We start from the raw sequence: 18,940 nt of genomic DNA, 5'->3' as shown, positions 1-18,940 counted from the left end.
GAGTACCTATAGCTAACTCCTCCTTATTACTGTCTGCGGTAGTTGCAGGAGTATCTATAGCTAACTCCTCCTTATTACTGTCTGCGGTAGTTGCTGGAGAACCTATAGCTAACTCCTCCTTATTGCTGTCTGCTGTAGTTGCAGGAGTACCTATAGCTAACTCCTCCTTATTGCTGTCTGCTGTAGTTGCTGGAGAACCTATAGCTAACTCCTCCTTATTACTGTCTGCTGTAGTTGCAGGAGTACCTATAGCTAACTCCTCCTTATTGCTGTCTGCTGTAGTTGCTGGAGAACCTATAGCTAACTCCTCCTTATTACTGTCTGCTGTAGTTGCAGGAGTACCTATAGCTAACTCCTTATTACTGTCTGCGGTAGTTGCAGGAGTACCTATAGCTAACTCCTCCTTATTACTGCCTGCGGTAGTTGCAGGAGTACCTATAGCTAACTGCTCCTTATTACTGTCTGCGGTAGTTGCAGGAGTACCTATAGCTAACTTCTCCTTATTACTGCCTGCGGTAGTTGCCGGAGTACCTATAGCTAACTCCTCCTTATTACTGTCTGCGGTAGTTGCAGGAGTACCTATAGCTAACTCCTCCTTATTACTGTCTGCGGTAGTTGCAGGAGTATCTATAGCTAACTCCTCCTTATTACTGTCTGCGGTAGTTGCTGGAGAACCTATAGCTAACTGCTCCTTATTACTGTCTGCTGTAGTTGCCGGAGTACCTATAGCTAACACCACCTTATTACTGTCTGCGGTAGTTGCAGGAGTACCTATAGCTAACTCCTCCTTATTACTGTCTGCTGTAGTTGCAGGAGTACCTATAGCTAACTCCTCCTTATTGCTGTCTGCTGTAGTTGCTGGAGAACCTATAGCTAACTCCTCCTTATTACTGTCTGCGGTAGTTGCAGGAGTACCTATAGCTAACTCCTCCTTATTACTGCCTGCGGTAGTTGCAGGAGTACCTATAGCTAACTCCTCCTTATTACTGTCTGCGGTAGTTGCAGGAGTACCTATAGCTAACTGCTCCTTATTACTGTCTGCGGTAGTTGCTGGAGTACCTATAGCTAACTCCTCCTTATTACTGTCTGCGGTAGTTGCAGGAGTACCTATAGCTAACTCCTCCTTATTACTGTCTGCGGTAGTTGCAGGAGTACCTATAGCTAACTTCTCCTTATTACTGCCTGCGGTAGTTGCAGGAGTACCTATAGCTAACTCCTCCTTATTACTGTCTGCGGTAGTTGCAGGAGTACCTATAGCTAACTGCTCCTTATTACTGTCTGCGGTAGTTGCAGGAGTACCTATAGCTAACTCCTCCTTATTACTGTCTGCTGTAGTTGCAGGAGTACCTATAGCTAACTCCTCCTTATTACTGTCTGCGGTAGTTGCAGGAGTACCTATAGCTAACTCCTCCTTATTACTGTCTGCGGTAGTTGCAGGAGTACCTATAGCTAACTCCTCCTTATTACTGCCTGCGGTAGTTGCAGGAGTACCTATAGCTAACTCCTCCTTATTACTGTCTGCGGTAGTTGCAGGAGTACCTATAGCTAACTCCTCCTTATTACTGTCTGCGGTAGTTGCAGGAGTACCTATAGCTAACACCTCCTTATTACTGCCTGCGGTAGTTGCAGGAGTACCTATAGCTAACCCCTCCTTATTACTGTCTGCGGTAGTTGCAGGAGTACCTATAGCTAACTCCTCCTTATTACTGTCTGCGGTAGTTGCAGGAGTACCTATAGCTAACTCCTCCTTATTACTGTCTGCGGTAGTTGCAGGAGTACCTATAGCTAACTCCTCCTTATTACTGTCTGCGGTAGTTGCAGGAGTACCTATAGCTAACACCTCCTTATTACTGTCTGCGGTAGTTGCAGGAGTACCTATAGCTAACTCCTCCTTATTACTGTCTGCGGTAGTTGCAGGAGTACCTATAGCTAACTCCTCCTTATTACTGTCTGCGGTAGTTGCAGGAGTACCTATAGCTAACTCCTCCTTATTACTGTCTGCGGTAGTTGCAGGAGTACCTATAGCTAACTCCTCCTTATTACTGTCTGCGGTAGTTGCAGGAGTACCTATAGCTAACTCCTCCTTATTACTGTCTGCGGTAGTTGCAGGAGTACCTATAGCTAACTCCTCCTTATTACTGTCTGCGGTAGTTGCAGGAGTACCTATAGCTAACTCCTCCTTATACATGCCTGTAGCCAACGTCTCCTTCCTGCCTACACTGGGTATGATTATTTTTGCTTCTTTTCCTCAGACTGTTTTTATCATGTACATTTTATTTTGCTTTTTTACTTTTTTTTTTTTTACTACAACTGAATTTTTCTTTGCATTTCGTATTGTGAATTCCTAGGATCCGGTGTTGCATTTGCTTCCTGCTTACGATTCCGTGTGTGAATAGACTCCACTTCTGTCTTAATATTCTGCTTTATGCCTGACTGGCCGTATATTCATCACTCGCTGCAGATATTGATTCAGGATGTAAATTTTTAGGTTCCAGATTATGATTACAGCTCAATATTATTATACAGCTGGACGGCCGTCTTCCCGAGGCGTGTACATCAATATATCTTCTTTCCCCACGGAAATTAAATCACTTGTTTTAAAATTATATATAATTTTTTTTTTTAGTTTGACAGCTTTTTTTCTGCTTCTATTATGGGTTGTTCTGGGGGTCCGTTGGGGGTCTGACTCTGGGACGTGGGGCTCCCATAAGGGTTGTGTCACCTTCATAGTTTACCAGGCACATCTGTGCACTTGTAGCAGGTGGACCTGGACCTCATTACACCTTCACCCAATATTAGTAAATGAGACCGAGCCAAAATACTTCTCACCGCTCTACCTTGGAAGAACCCTTTGATAACTTGCTCATCGCTGGTGGTTTGACTGCTCGGACCCCTGCGGATTCTGAGATGTGGTGGGTGCACATATAGTTCTCAGCATATAGTCACCTCTCTTGTAAATAGGTGATGACTTGAAAATTTGGTGCAACCACTTTGAACTATAGGATTTCAGGTTCAAGTACGGTAATTATCACCTGTCCATTTGATTGGTGACAGCTCTAAGGTAAGGTCAGCGGGGTCTTCCACAGAGACCCCCTACTGAATGGCAGTCTTGTGTCTTCTCTTGTCTCCTGGAGCAAGAACAGACTGTAGGTCAAGCTTCTTCCAAAGTCTATGGCAGCGACATCTCAGCAATGAAGGGGGAAAATGGTACAAAGCCCCCCTGGTCTGGAGCTTGTTAGAGTGGTGGGGGTAAGTCAGCTGGGACCTCTAACGGTTAGCACTTATCCAGTGGAGTACCCTTATAATCTACGGTTTGTCTTTTGACCACCAATGTATTGATTGATCATGCGGTTTCCAGGCATTTGACGTTCCTGTTCTTCTCCGCAGGGCTGCGAACCACACGTCCGTACCTTACCATTACTATGAACCTCTGGGACCAGATGAGTGTACCATGTACATCTCCCACGAACGAGGCCGTAAAGGAAGCCATCACCGCTTTATCACCGAGAAGAGAGTTTTTGCCAACTGGGCACGGACCTTTAATATTCACTTTTTTCAACCGGACTGGAAACCAGGATCCCATTCTGGAAGACATGGACCACTAAAGCCGATGTTCTGAGGAGTCTTACAAAAATAGAGCCGTCACCCAGACCCGCGCGAAGGCGGCCATGCTGAACCAAGGCTGTCAATGCACCTAGAACCAGGGACGCTGTAGTCAGTGGTGCGTCGTGTAGTCAGAGATAATTCACCAAAACTAAACAGACCGTAATGTAAGAATCTGTCTGCCCACAGAATAGGTGAAGACTGAAAAGCTCAGCACTAGGTAGATTCAGCCCAACATCTCCATCATAGGACAGATGAGGCTGCCGGCAGCCACCACTAGGGGGAGCTCACTGCATACATCACATGCACAAAAAATAAGTGAACCCTTTGGAAGTATGTGAACTGAATACTAATAGGATAAGATACGGTCTGACTGCGCTACTTTATAATTGTGACTTGGAAAGCAATCTGATAACATGGACAGATGTAGAATTAATGTATTTTAACCCCTTAGGGATGCAGTCATTTTTTGTGCTTTTGTTTTTATCTCATTTTTCTTCCATGAACCTTTTTTCATTTTCCATACACCCAGCCATTGTTTTTGGAAGACAACTTGCAGTTTTGAATCACTGAAAAAGGAGGAACAAATTCCAAGTTCAGTTTTGAGGGTGAAAAAAAAAATGTATTATATATATATATATATAATTAGTTGGCCTTTGGTTTATGTCGAAATTTTCCACATATTTAATATACTATGATTTTAAAATTTTAGATTTTTTATTTTTTTGCAAAATGATTGCTTTAGGATCGCAGTATACAGAACAAGCAATCTCCTTCACCAACAAGATGGCGGTGATGGGGGCTTCATTCCGCTCCTCGTGCCCATTTGGACTTCCACCCATTAACATGTGACTATCAGAGATGGTCATAGCCTGTACCCACCCTCTAATCTGATTTACGACGTGCATATACGTCTGGTGGCAGGAATGTGTTAATTAACCTAACTTGTAGTTTATAGTCAAGGGACCTTTCTAACAAGTAGGGACTGTCCAAAGCAGAAAGACCACCGACTAGTGACGAATGCAGAAGTGGAGCGGATTCCAAACACTTCACTTACTGTTTCTGTACATTAAACTCAGTCATCCAGTATGCAGTAGGCTCCTGAGCTCCCCCTAGTGGAGGATGCAAGCAGTCAGATTTTTAGGCCATGTTCATGCCACAAATTTACAGCAATTTCCAGTTAACTATAAGTAAAAGGGGTTTTCAAAATCCCATTAGGAGAAAAAATCCACATGAAAATGAAATCATGGTGCAAATTTAAAATCTCCACCTTGCTCATTCTTGTGTGGATTTTACCCTAATCAATGCTGTGTAATAGAGTAAAATTAATTTGGCAAGAAACACACTCGGATAATTGGATCTGTGGATTTGTTCCCAATTTTTCACCAATTTTCTGCAGTGTGAACAATTCCGTATTAGAATTTATGTTGGACTGTGGTGGGAGGCTGCAGCCGTACGGCATCATCCGCAGATGGTACTGAACGTCTGAATGCTCTGGGGTTGTTTTCTGGATTTTCTCACTTCAGCTTGAAAAACAGCAGAAGAAAATGCATTTATAAATGTAACAAATAAAACCGCCTCCAAAAATGACTGTGAAAACATTGAAAAAAAGAAATGGGGTGTGAAGGAAGGAATATACGTGGCGACTCCATATAAATAGTGATGTGGTATTTGATGTGTCCTGACCAGTGCCTGGTTGGGCGGCCTCGCTCTCCCTGGTTGGGCTTCCTCACTCTCCCTGGCTGGGCGGCCTCGCTCTCTCTGGCTGGGCGGCCTCCCTCGCTCTCCCTGGTTGGGCTTCCTCCCTCGCCCTGGCTGGGCGGCCTCGCTCTCCCTGGCTGGGCGGCCTCGCTCTCCCTGGCTGGGCGGCCTCGCTCTCCCTGGCTGGGCGGCCTCGCTCTCTCTGGCTGGGCGGCCTCCCTCGCTCTCCCTGGTTGGGCGGCCTCCCTCGCCCTGGCTGGGCGGCCTCGTTCTCCCTGGTTGGGCTTCCTCACTCTCCCTGGTTGGGTGCTACATTAAAGCACTTTCCCGTAGCTGGAGCCAAGTTTCTCTCGCAAAACATTGGATGATAGAAGCAAAACCCGGAAATTGTATAACAAACATGCACCCCGGCTGGTGATGATGGCATTAACCGTCCAGAACTCCTGTAAATATCCCGATGGCCGAGACGTTGAATCCAGGACTTTTATAACAAGTCATTTCTTACTTATTGCGGCACTTTCTCGTAGATACGGCTGTTCGATTTCACAGGATTGTTTTTCAGTTGTGACTTTTTTTTCATAATATATTTTGGTTACTGTAATCTTCTGATCCTTCTGTAAATAAATTGCGGATATTTTCTCTACTCGTCATAAATGCATCTTAATGTAAATTACCAACTGTTGTCACACGGAATATTAATTAGTTGACATTAAAGGGTAGTATAGTACTATACATGCTGGCCGAAATGCAGATTTCAGGGGCCCAGGCCTCATATATACAGTAGTATTCAAAATAATAGTGTGTTCACAAACGTGAGATATCGCAATCTCCTAGTTTTTAATTCCAGCATTGGGAACATTGCACACTGTTCTCTAATTCAAAACAAAGAGAAATGTAGATAATTTTTAACTACTGTATTTTTCAGATTATAATATGCACTTTTTCCCCCAAATTTGGGGGGACAATGGGGGTGCATCATAATGCAGATATACCTTATCGGCACGTCGCTGCGGGTGTCCGATGCTGCTGCGCTGTGGCTGGCGGTGTTGCAGGGGGCTCTGCCGACATTTTGTGAAAGGCCAGAGCACCCCCAGTTCTGTGGTTTCCTTTGCGGTGGACTCCGGGAAAATGGCTGCCAGGGGGCGGCACATGCACAGATGGAGATCTGTCAGCACCAAGATCTCGAGATCTCTGCTGCTGTCTGGTGCTTCTGCGCTGCATCCGATGCTGCTGCGCCCGATGCTGTTGCTGTGTCTGGTGCTGCTGCTATCCAGTGCTAATGTGCTGTGTCCGGTGCTGCTGTTGTGTCTGGTGCTGCTGTGCTGCGTCCGATGCTGCTGCGTCCGGTGGTGCTGCTGCATCTGGTGGTGCTGCGCCCGGTGCTACTGGTGGTGCTGCACCCGGTGCTACTGCTGTGCTGCGTCCAGTGCTGCTGCTGTGCTGTGTCCGGTGCTGCTGCACTGCGTCCGGCGCTACACCCAGCACTGCTGCATTGCGTCCGATTATGCTGCTATGTCCATTGCTGCTGCATCTGGTTCTGCTGCACTGCGTCCGGTGCTGCGCTGCCTTCAGTGCTGCTGCAGTGTCCGGTGGTGCTGCTGCACTGCGTTCGGGACCGTGTCCGATGCTGCTGCGCCTGGTGCTGCTCCGCTTCATCTGACGCTTCTGCGCTGCGTCCGGTGCTTCTGCACTGTGTCTAGAACTGCTGCCACTGCACTGCGCCCGGCACTGCATCTGGTGCTGCTGCTGTGTCCAGTGGTTCTGCTGCATCCGGTTTAGCTGCACTGCATCCAGTGCTGCTGTGCTGCATCCGATGCTGCTGTCTGGTGGTGCAGCTGCATCCAGTGTCCGGAGGTACTATGCTTCACCCTGTGCTGCTGCACTACCTCCAGTGCTGCTGCTGCGTCCGGTGTTGCTGGTGTACTGCACCTGGTGCTGCTGCATCCGTTGCTGCTGTTTGGTGATGCTGCTGCAGGTATCCGGTGCTGCTGTGCCGGTGGTGGTGCTGCTGCATCCGGTTCAGCTGCTGGGCCAGGTGATGCTGCGCTGTATCCGATGCTGCTGCGCTGCGTCCAGTGTTGCTGCTGTGTCCGGTGCTGCTGCTGCGCTTAGCCAGGTGCTGCTGCGTCAGGTTCAGCTGCTGGGCCAGGTGATGCTGCGCTGTATCCGATGCTGCTGCGCTGCGTCCAGTGTTGCTGCTGTGTCCGGTGCTGCTGCTGCGCTTAGCCAGGTGCTGCTGCATCCGGTTCAGCTGCTGGGCCAGGTGATGCTGCGCTGTATCCAATGCTGCTGCGCTGCGTCCAGTGTTGCTGCTGTGTCCGGTGCTGCTGCTGCGCTTAGCCAGGTGCTGCTGCGTCCGGTCCTGCGCTGCGTCTGGTGCTGCTGCTGCCGCTGTGTCCGGTGATGCTGCTGCTGCGTCCGGTGCTGCTGCTCTGCGTCTGATGATACTGCTGTGTCCGGTTAGTTCTACATCTGGTTCAGCTGTCCAGTGGTGGTGCTATTGCGTCCGGTTCAGCTGTGCTGCATCCGGTGCTGCTCTGCTGTGCTACTGCTGTGCTGCCTCCGGCACTGCAGCGCGTCCGTTGATGCTGCCATGTCCGGTGCTGCGCTGCCTTCAGTGGTGCTGCACTGCGTCCAATGCTGCTGCTTCCGCTGTTGCAGCGTCAGGTGCTGTTGCAGCGTCAGGTGCTGCTGTGCTGCATCTCGAACTGCTGCCGCTGCACTGCACCCAGTGCTGCTGCTGTGTCCGTTGGTTCTGCCGAGTCCGGTTCAGCTGCACTGCATCCGATGCTGCTGGGTCCGGTGGTGCTACACTTTGCCCTGTGCTGCTGCGCTACCTACAGTGATGCTACTGCGCTGCGTCAGGTGCTGCTCCGCTGTCAGGTGCTGCATCCTATGATGTTGCTGCACTGCTGCGTCCGGAACTGCTGCTGCACTGCATCCGGTGCTGCTGCGCCCGGTTCAGCTGTGCTGCATCCAGTGCTGCTGGGCCCGATGCTGCTGCGCTTCGCCAGGTGCTGCTGCTGCGCTGCCTCCGATTCTGTTGCTGCTGTTGCGCTGTGCCCAGTGCTGCTGCTGTCTCGTGCTGCTGCTCTGCGTCCGATGATGCTGCTGCACTGCGTCTGGTGCTGCTGTGTCTGGTGGTTCTGCTGCGCTGCGTCTGGAAACTTCTGCGGCCGATGATGCTGCTGCGTCTGGTTCTGCTGCACTGTGGCTGATGCTGCACAGCATCCGGTGCTGCTGTGGTGTCCAGTGGTGCTGCTGCGCTGCATTCCTTGCTGCTGTGCTGCATTCGATGCTGCTGTGTCCAGTGCTACTGTGTCCGTCCGGTGCTGCTGCGCTGCGTCCTATGCTGCTGTGTCCGATGCTGACCCCAAGACTTGCTGGGGAGTAACTGTAGAACCACACACCGAAACGGCAATGTCGGGCATAGGTAGGTTAGTAGAGGGAGGAAACACATGAAGTTCAGTTTTTGACAGGTTCAGTATCAGATAGAGGGAGGACATGATGTTGGCGACAGCGGTAAGACAATCACTGGTGTTTTCTAAGAAGGTCGGCGTGATAACAGGAGAAGAGGTGTATAATTGGGTGTCGTCAGCATAGAGATGGTACTGGAAACCAAATCTACTGATTGTTTGTCCAATAGGGGCAGTATACAAAGAGAAGAGGAGGGGGCCTAGGACTGATCCTTGAGGAACCCCAACAGTAAGGGGAAGGTGAGAGGAACCAGCAAAACATACAGTGAAGGAGCGGTCAGAGAGATAGGAGGAGAACCAGGAGAGAACGGTGTCCTTGAGGCCGATGGAGCGGAGCATAGTGAGGAGGAGCTGATGATCCACAGTGTCGAATGCTGCGGAGAGATCCAAGAGAATTAGCATGGAGTAGTGACCATTAGATTTAGCTGTTAGTAAGTCATTAGAGACTTTAGTGAGGGCAGTTTCAGTAGAGTGTAAAGAGCGGAAACCGGATGGAAGAGGGTCGAGAAGAGAGTGATCTGAGAGATAGCGGGTAACACGGGAGTGGACCATAAAAACATGGCTGTCTGAATGAGGTCTAAGTTGTCTTCAGAAAAAGTGAACTGATTTCAATTTTAAATAATATCCACCAAGGACTAGGGGTGAGCGGACCCATGGAACTTCAGGTTCTGGTACCTGACCTAAACCTTATTCCAAAGCTCTGATCAGATACCAGAACTGTACCCAAACTTGAACCAGAACCCCACTGAAAACTATGGGGACCTGAACTTTTGAGCTGGAAAATTCTCTCCTTTCTCGTCCTGGAACTCTGAACATTGCCACAGCCTTCCGGGAGAAGTCAGTGTTTGGCTTTCAGCACCGGACACGAACTCTCCGGTACGAACCCCAAACTGTCAAGTTCAGGTTCGCTCATCTCTACCAAGACGACACAATTCAGGCCCTGTCACCTGGGCAACGTCATTGTTTGGTACACTATGTAAGAATAAACCCTAGACACACACGTACATTTATAAAAATACAGAATAAACGTAATCCCAGTTTATTTTACCACCACCTGAAGAAACACAAGGTGGAACACCAGAGCCAATGACAAGACATTACGGTAAACAATATGGAAGACCATGTGCCTGCCCCGAGCTGCCTGCAGGAGCTGCTGCCCCGGTTCATGAATTCGTACAGCGGCACTTTGCTGCCCTTGGGTTGTGTCCTTGCGGATTCAGCATCTTTCACCTGGTCTTCTTACAGACTGCACTGTTTGCACCGGAAAACCCTCATATTTCCAGAGGAGAGCACTAAAAGCAAACAGGAGCAGTAAAAATGCTTGAGGAGGCGAAACGCGCTGGACATTCGAGTTTGATGAGCAGCGAATAAATCAAATGAGGTTTTCCACGGGCGGCTAAGTCTTGCTTTAAATTCTAATTGCGCACCAGTTCCTAGATACATAATTACCTCGGGTTCTGGATTGATCCGAAATGCTGTACTTAGCATGATAAATCAATATTTCTATTTTTGTTTCTGCTGAGAAAGCTCTGGATACACTGTGCCAACAGCGTGGAAATGTACAGAAAGGCATAAAATACGGCTTTGGCACGAGAGCGACTTTCAGCTCGACGGTCTCCAGCACCTATAAAGCCTTTTAATTGACTTATTTATAAATTAAAATGGGGGCGGATTTCTTACATTTATCCTCTATATTATGACTGTACACAATAAATTATGGTTTTCCACCTTACAGGGAAAGTATCACTAAAAGCGACCATTCTGTAGTCTGAACGAGTGGTCATCACTTCCAAGTAGGGTGCCACCCATTAGTTTTTGGGTGTTGGAGACTTCTCAGCCCAGAGCTTAGGTGGTCTTACGATTTTCTTGTCTTTTCTCTTGGGTTTTGTCCTCAAGGTAATCTTATATTAGAAAGCAGCAGAGTAGACCATGGCCAGGATGGGAGATCTCAGGGCCGAGTCCCCCTGGGCCCCCGTGGTCGTTGTGCTCCTCTAGAACACGTGCTTCATGTGTTTAATGCCGTAGGTTCTGAAGAAGACGAGAAGAATCAGCGCCCAGAGGCCAAGGATAAACCCTCCAGGTGGGTGCCATTCCTTTGGTTTTGGTTTCTGGAAAACAAAAGAAACACCATTTTAATACATTATTAGGCAGAATGACGACCAGCGTAAATTACATCTGTGTGGTCAGATCTTTTCCTGAAGGTTGCAGTCCAGCGTGATGGTTCTCACCTTCTGCACCGGCGCACTGGGCTTGTATGGGACAATGGCCAAAGGCGTGGAGGTTGCCCCCCACGGATTTGTGCTTCCAGTTTCCTCTCACATATTGAAAACAAAGATTTGTGACTTAGGAAACTGCCCATCGTTTGTTTCACAGATCGAGAATTAGAGATTAGTGACCCTGCTGAAAAAGGGGACTGACGCGTGCGATGACAATGTCTGTGCACTGCTGCACAATATGGAGGAGCTGTTTAAGCAGAGAGAAGAAAGATGCATGTGTGGGTTGTGTCAAAACCATCCATCATCCCTAAAGTCAGAACCTCAAGGTTCGGAGATGCTGAGATCTAGGATGCCGTTTGTTGCAGACTTCACAGAGCTGCCACACATTGCAAAACGGTGACTCGGCAGAGAGAATAACAAAAAATAGACCAAGATTGCAAAAAAAAAAAAACAACAACAAAATCATAAGTTACCACTCTGCTAAAAAGAAAATAATCATCTAGGAAGTATGATCCCCTGGCAAACAGCATCCTGGATCTTGGGGAGAAGTTCATTAAAACTTCCTGTGAAATGATTGGTCGTTGTCGTTTTAACAAACTTTGCAAAATTCAATAATAAAAGCAAATATAAGAAACTTTGTAACCTATCAGCGAAATCTGTATCTTTCTCCACTTACGAGCCACTACTCCTCCCTCTCCTGAACTCATTGCTAAAATACAAAAGCACGATTAGTGAGGGATCAGATTACACCCTAGTGAAGTTTTTGAGGGGAGCAGCAGGAGGAATGAGCTGAGAGAGAAAGAGAATAGAAATCGATGCTCTGTGTGTTTCTCTAAGTGTCTTGTCTTACCCCAGTGCTGGTCTCACAGCTACAATGCTCAGTACTGCTATAAAACATCCACCATATTGCTGATTTTTAGGAAGTGTTTTCTCACACCTCAGAACTATATAAACAACCCCTGTCTGTTATATAATGCTCTTCATGCTGTTGCAGCTTTTTATGAAGACTTCTTACCTCGGAGATTTATTCACATGTGCACTGCTCAGTACTGCTGTGTAATGTCCTACATGCTACCAATGCTTTTTACTGAATGTTTCAGCTGACTTCATAACTGGATTCACAAGTACACTGCTGTATGACAACCTCAATGCTGCAGCAGCTTTCTACTAATTTTTTTATCTAGCCTCACAGAAGTATTCACAAGTACACTGCTAAGTAGTGCTGTATAATGCCCTCCATGCTACTAATGCTTTTTAGTGAATGTTTTAGTTCACCCCAGCACTGGATTCACAGGTACCCTTCTGTATATCGGTTGCAGCTTTCTACTAATTGTTTATCTAACCCCAGAGAAGTGTTCCTGCAAGGTCTGGTTCCCTACTTATCCCATGCATTAAAGGGAGTATCTGTGGATGGTGCCAGCACACATCCTTGCTGCATATAACCCCAAAGAAGTATTCACAAGTACACTGCTCAGTACTGCTGCATAATGTGATCCATGCTGCTGCTTCTGAACATGTACTACATAGATATCAGTGATTCCTGTCTCTACGTGTGCTCTGTATTGGAGACTTCATAGCAGCTAGCCAAAACTGAAAATTCGAGAAAAGGGAAAAAAGGAAGGATAGAAGTCATATAATGGCCATAAATGGTGTAATGACTCATGTATACATGACAGCGTGTTCTGAAAGGTTATAATAAAATGCTGATATGTTTTACGGATTGGCTGGCGTAACCCTTTACCATCAATTACTATTGTGTTTTCTAGGGCGGACCAGCTCCGTGCGCTCAACACTCGATGGTTCCTCCCGTTACTTTTACATTGAGATTAAGTTCTCTGGTTCCATTAGGGTTATTATGAAAATTCAGCGTTCCACCTCTTCAGTTTAATGGGTTCTGCAGACTGAAGCATTGCGCTAATGAAATTTCACAGTGTAGAAGCAAACAAGGTGAAGTCTGCACTTAGCCCAGAAACCTCCCTGTAATTATTAATTTCGCAAAAAAAAAAAAAAAAATGTTGCTGTTTATTCACTAAATCTCCTCACATTTCAGGGATTTGTTGAAGATGGATGGAGATGATTAAATACATCAATCCACCTCAGGGAAAACAAATTCGACTTTTTTTTTAAGGACATGAAATGTGTTGAAAGAGAAGAGTTTGACAGATTAATGACGAGACAAGAAAACAGAAGGGAAGACACTTAACTCATCAGTCTGGGTTACATCTACTCAGCGGCAGAGGGGATCGTGTCATGGACGACCTTATAGTCATTCATGGTCCACCACAGATTATTAACACCCCCCCTTCAAAAAATATATATATCTTGGTCAAACAGTCACCTTGTGTGACCTTTCTGACATTTTGTACCTTGAATAGTTCATTATGGAGAAGTCTTCACTGGAGAAAAATATCTTATATTTATGCGCTCAATGCCAGTCTGCTGCATCAACAGCTAACAAGAAAGCGTCTCGTGTTGGAAAAGGCACAAGTTCATAACTAAAAAAAAAAAAAAAAAAAAAAGATGGGGGAAAAAATTAAAAATTATGGAAGATATGACTGAAAGATTTACCAGGGAGTAAAAAACACTGATGGCTGAAAGGATGGGTAAAAATGGCCTCTGCAAAAAAAAAATAAAAAAGTGACAAACTATTCTTTTTGTGGGCCCTGATAAAACAAGTCTGGAACTGCTCTTTGTAGGGGGTGCGATTTAAGCTTAATATTTGATCTTCTAGGCAGTAAGTCACTGCCAGGGATGTTTGACAACAACTTTTTCCCCTATTGGGAAGAAATAAGCAGAAAGGTTTGGAGCACCGTGGTCTGACGTCCATGTTGGTACTTCATGGTATCCGAATCAGGGTCTGTTAATGTCTTCAGCTGGGAACCGAATGCTGGCACCCCGAGTGCCTCTGGCATTTACATGGTTACCCCGTCATGAGCAGTGTAACTGTGAATCCAGCACTGGGGTGAAATAAAACACTTAATAGAAAGCAGCAGAGTAAAGACTTTATATGACACAGCGGGACCTTGCAGATGCCAACGAGAAAGTTTGCAGGACTCGGGGGTCTGGCTGCCACGGAGTATCGACATGAATGCCAGAACGGGGTCCTTCAAATCTTTCCTTCTCATCACTACACAACACATGAAAGTGTGGATGAGCCAAGAGTATGTATGAGCGACAATAGAGATAGCTGTGGGACTTTTACCATTGGACGGAAAGCAAACTGTGATATCTTATGGTGCTGACCAGCACATCTACATTGGGTTATACTATTGCCAAACCCTCTAGAACCTGGGTGCTGAATGACAAAGATGGACACCGCATCCCAAGCATCAGCAGAAGGCGTCCATCAGGTGAAACGAGTCACATCTACTCCTCTATTAATCAAGAGCCATGTAAGGAGCGATTCTTACGGTAAAGGAGGCTTCACCCGGACAGGCGCGACATCATCACCACTCCAGACTCGCCTCAATCGGACGCACACGGGTGGGCCTTTATGCCGGGATCTCACGTGAATAAAAGTCTAGGCTCAGACTCCTCAGCTCTGCAGAAACCCCTCGTCTAAACTCCAGTAATGACCCTACTGTCTGCAGATGGCAGCGCTCGCTCTCATCAATCGTTCCTCGGAGACAGATTCGTACTAAGAGCTGACGACACTTGTACCCAAAATGGAAGATACAATGCCGCAGAGAGGCCTGTACAGGGAAAGTGTCACCAGAAGGCGGCCGGATGGTTACGTCACAATGTTGGGTTACGTGTATTGTAAAAACTATTTAGGCTATTTTTTCATGTTGTAATCTATATTAAAAATCAACATTTAGTGAACTTGCAATTTTCACATTAGTCTAATAAAGCCCCAGTGACCAATTTCCTGTCTTTCCATGAAGAGTTTTTAGCAGGTTCCTTATCAGTAAAGGTACGATCACAACAACAGATAAAATATCTCTATATACAGCTGATAACACAGGATCCACCATTCACAGTAGGTGATGTCACAGCTCACCTCTCCCTCCTGTACAATGACTGATAACACCCCTATATACAGTAGATAACACAGGATCCACCATTCACAATAGGTGATGTCACAGCTCACCTCCTCCTCCTGTACAATGACTGATAGCACCTCTATATACAGTAGATAACACAGGATCCATCATTCACAATAGGTGATGTCACAGCTCACCTCCTCCTCCTGTACAATGACTGATAACACCTCTATATACAGCTGATAACACAGGATCCACCATTCACAGTAGGTGATGTCACAGCTCACCTCTCCCTCCTGTACAATGACTGATAACACCCCTATATACAGTAGATAACACAGGATCCACCATTCACAATAGGTGATGTCACAGCTCACCTCCTCCTCCTGTACAATGACTGATAGCACCTCTATATACAGTAGATAACACAGGATCCATCATTCACAATAGGTGATGTCACAGCTCACCTCCTCCTCCTCCTGTACAATGACTGATAACACCTCTATATACAGTAGATAACACAGGATCCACCATTCACAATAGGTGATGTCACAGCTCACCTCCTCCTCCTCCTGTACAATGACTAATAACACCTCTATATACAGTAGATAACACAGGATCCACCATTCACAATAGGTGATGTCACAGCTCACCTCCTCCTCCTGCACAATGACTGATAACACCTCTATATACAGCAGATAACACAGGATCCACCATTCACAATAGGTGATGTCACAGCTCACCTCCTCCTGTACAATGACTGATAACACCTCTATATAAAGCTGATAACACAGGATCCACCATTCACAGTAGGTGATATCACAGCTCACCTCCTTCACAATGACTGTTGCACACGCTCAGATGTTTCAATATAAAAGTTGCGGTCATTGCTGCTTATGTGGATTTACTGAAACAACAGGAAGGTAGAATCTAAGTTCCAGTGTCCAGTAAGAAAACTCCAAGATTTCTATCACTGGTTAAAAACGGTTGGTAAAATATGTCGAGAACCCGGGATACACTAGAAACCAGTCAAAACAGGAGATCCGAAAAACAAAACAAATAAATAGAATGAATGTTGCTTGCTACTTTTTTTATTGCAAATCATCCAAGATAAATGTGTCGTTTTTGTAGCAAAAATAGTTTTGATTCAAACACCCTAGAATTTTATTTGAGGTGAAAAAACCCCTTTCAGAAATCCACATCAGACATTTCTGCGTTTTATGCCATTTCCAGCTCTGATATTTTACACATTTTTCTGCTGCCTTTGACATCAATGTAAAGTTTTGTGCGGATTCTAAGAAAAATCCACAAAAAAAGGAAAATCAAGGAAACGGTCACTTTTGTCTTTCATGTGCTGTGGTTTGTAGAATCTCGCTGGAGTATTTCACCAATTAGAACCATGTTATCTGGATTTAGAGGCCGGATCAGTTTCAGAATTCACGTGAAGAGTATAACGCTGTCTTCATCCTCGGTGGGACAAACCTTTCATTTTTTCCACTTTTGTTATTGTTCTGTTTTTATGCCGTTCATCTCATGGTAAAATTTACAAAACGTTTCTCCAGGTCAGCGCCATACATTTGAATTTATGCAAAGATTTGTAAAAAAAAATAAATAAATAAAAAAAAAATATCTTTTATGTACTCATAGTCTGAGACCGGTAACATTTTTATTTTTCCAGGGTTGGAGCTGTGGGACGACTTTTTCTGCGAGACGATGTTTTCTCTGTACCATTTTGGGCTAAATAAAACTTTTTGGCACTAGAAAAACAGCAATTCCGGCATTCTTCAAGATGTTTAATTACTTTCATATTTTGATAGATCAGACTTTTATATTCGTGGCGATACCGGACATGTTAATATTTTTTTTGTTTTTCACAACTTGGAAAAGGAAATTTAAATTGATATTTTCTTCTAATTTATTTTTTTACTTTCTATTCTCGTCTCTTTAGGGGACTTGTAGTGGTATTCTCTTCTTATTTTCTCTATATATTGCATTATATAGTAAAGTCTACTACATACCGCAGTCACGGTCTTCAGCGGCCATGTTCCCCCGCCGGCACATCGTACAGGGAGGTTATTAGTACCGATACGCACGCACCCCAGTAATCCAGCCAGACAGTGACTGACAGCGGCATTTACATGGTTAAACAGCAGCCATCGTAGCTGGCTCTGGTCGCTGCTGTTACAGGCAGACACTGGCTGTGTAACACAGTGGGCATCTGCTGCGTGTGATGCGGGCTCAGCTCCTGAGACTGCGCGGTACATGTGGACTCAACGACAGACAGACACACCTACAAAATGTAACGCTCACAAATGGCTTCCCGATCAGTAACTACACTGGATAACGACATTTTTCTCAGCTTCTGCCATTTTGCAGCTCAGCTTCATTAGGGCAGAGCGGTAATCTGTGCCCAGAGTTTGGTTTCCGTACCTCCGGGGAGTCGGCGGTATTCGGGTACACCCCTGTCCTACAATTGGTGGAGGCTGCAGCTCCCTCCCCTTTCTCTACAGCAGCTCCGCCCTCACAGATTGTCCGCCATGTGTATCCACCCGCACAGGCAGGCAAGGACATCAGTGCAAGGAGAGCTCACGGCAAGGGGGCGGAAAAATAACCCACCAGTGAGAATGAGATCATGATGTACAGGACACAACCCTCGGTAAGGGAAGCCTGGCCAATCATGAAGGGGTAAAGAGAAACGGCACACAAATATGACCCTGCTCCTGCCAGTGTCACACCACTGACCTAACGCATCGTGGTATGGATGGCGTGACTATACGTCATATGCCACGGTGAGAAGGTAGACAGATGGCGGATGACGCTGGTGCAGACAGTACGGTGCACTAACACTGCCGTGCTCTGCGACATCATATGTTGGAGCGACAACATACGTTCGCTGCCATCAGCAAATAATCTCCAGAATTTGGCTCCATCTCTGCCCGGCGACCCCGCACAGCAAGGCATAACGTACAGTAGACCGACCATCGGCTGCCCACCACATTATCCGGACTACGCTCTCCGGCACTGCAGAGTCCTCCGGTGCCGTGCCGACGCTGTGATCCGTGTCTCACTCCTCTTTGATGTCTGCAGTGAATCGGTCACTGGTTCAAATGAATGGGAAAGATTCAAAATGAAAACCTGCGAGACAAGCTGCAGCCTGCGACCGAGCCGCTACTGTACAAAGCTACAGTCACCGAACATACCAGCCAAGGAACAGCAACAACAGACACCCACAGAAAGAGGAACAAAGCCGCTCACTAAGAAGAGACGAAGGTATAAGGCACCGTGTACATAAATTACATTCTGTATTATACTCCAGAGCTGCACTCACTATTCTACTGGTGCAGTCACTGAGTACATACATTACATTACTGATCCTGAGTTACATCCTGTATTATACCCCAGAGCTGCACTCACTATTCTGCTGGTGCAGTCACTGTGTACATACATTACATTACTGATCCTGAGTTACATCCTGTATTATACCACAGAGCTGCACTCACTATTCTGCTGGTGCAGTCACTGTGTACATACATTACATTACTGATCCTGAGTTACCTCCTGTATTATACTCCAGAGCTGCACTCACTATTCTGCTGGTGCAGTCACTGTGTACATACATTACATTACTGATCCTGAGTTACATCCTGTATTATACCACAGAGCTGCACTCACTATTCTGCTGGTGCAGTCACTGTGTACATACATTACATTACTGATCCTGAGTTACATCCTGTATTATACCACAGAGCTGCACTCACTATTCTGCTGGTGCAGTCACTGTGTACATACATTACTGATCCTGAGTTACATCCTGTATTATACCCCAGAGCTGCACTCTCTATTCTGCTGGTGCAGTCACTGTGTACCAACACTACATTATTGATCCTGAGTTACATCCTGTATTATACCCCAGAGCTGCACTCACTATTCTGCTGGTGCAGTCACTGTGTACATACATTAC

The 18,940-nt window shown here is 46.2% G+C and overlaps 2 protein-coding genes across 4 annotated transcripts in view; one reads left to right on the top strand and one right to left on the bottom strand.

Moving 5' to 3' along the window:
- Positions 1-5,947, top strand: part of ST6GALNAC5 (ST6 N-acetylgalactosaminide alpha-2,6-sialyltransferase 5) — a 178,463-nt gene extending 172,516 nt beyond the window's left edge. For all 3 annotated transcript variants that reach the window (XM_077277559.1, XM_077277561.1, XM_077277560.1), the window contains one exon: positions 3,388-5,947. In XM_077277559.1, the coding sequence (XP_077133674.1) occupies positions 3,388-3,619 (232 nt within the window). In that variant the 3' untranslated portion in view covers positions 3,620-5,947. The remainder of the gene's footprint in view (positions 1-3,387) is intronic.
- A 3,856-nt stretch (positions 5,948-9,803) lies between these two features.
- Positions 9,804-18,940, bottom strand: part of PIGK (phosphatidylinositol glycan anchor biosynthesis class K) — a 100,899-nt gene continuing 91,762 nt past the window's right edge. The window contains exon 11 of the mRNA XM_077277558.1: positions 9,804-10,888. Coding sequence (XP_077133673.1) covers positions 10,772-10,888 — 117 coding nt within the window. The 3' untranslated portion in view covers positions 9,804-10,771. The remainder of the gene's footprint in view (positions 10,889-18,940) is intronic.

Source organism: Ranitomeya variabilis, chromosome 8 (genome assembly GCF_051348905.1).
Source record: "Ranitomeya variabilis isolate aRanVar5 chromosome 8, aRanVar5.hap1, whole genome shotgun sequence".
NCBI classification, from domain to species: domain Eukaryota; kingdom Metazoa; phylum Chordata; class Amphibia; order Anura; family Dendrobatidae; genus Ranitomeya; species Ranitomeya variabilis.
This window is presented reverse-complemented; position numbering and strand designations above follow the sequence as displayed.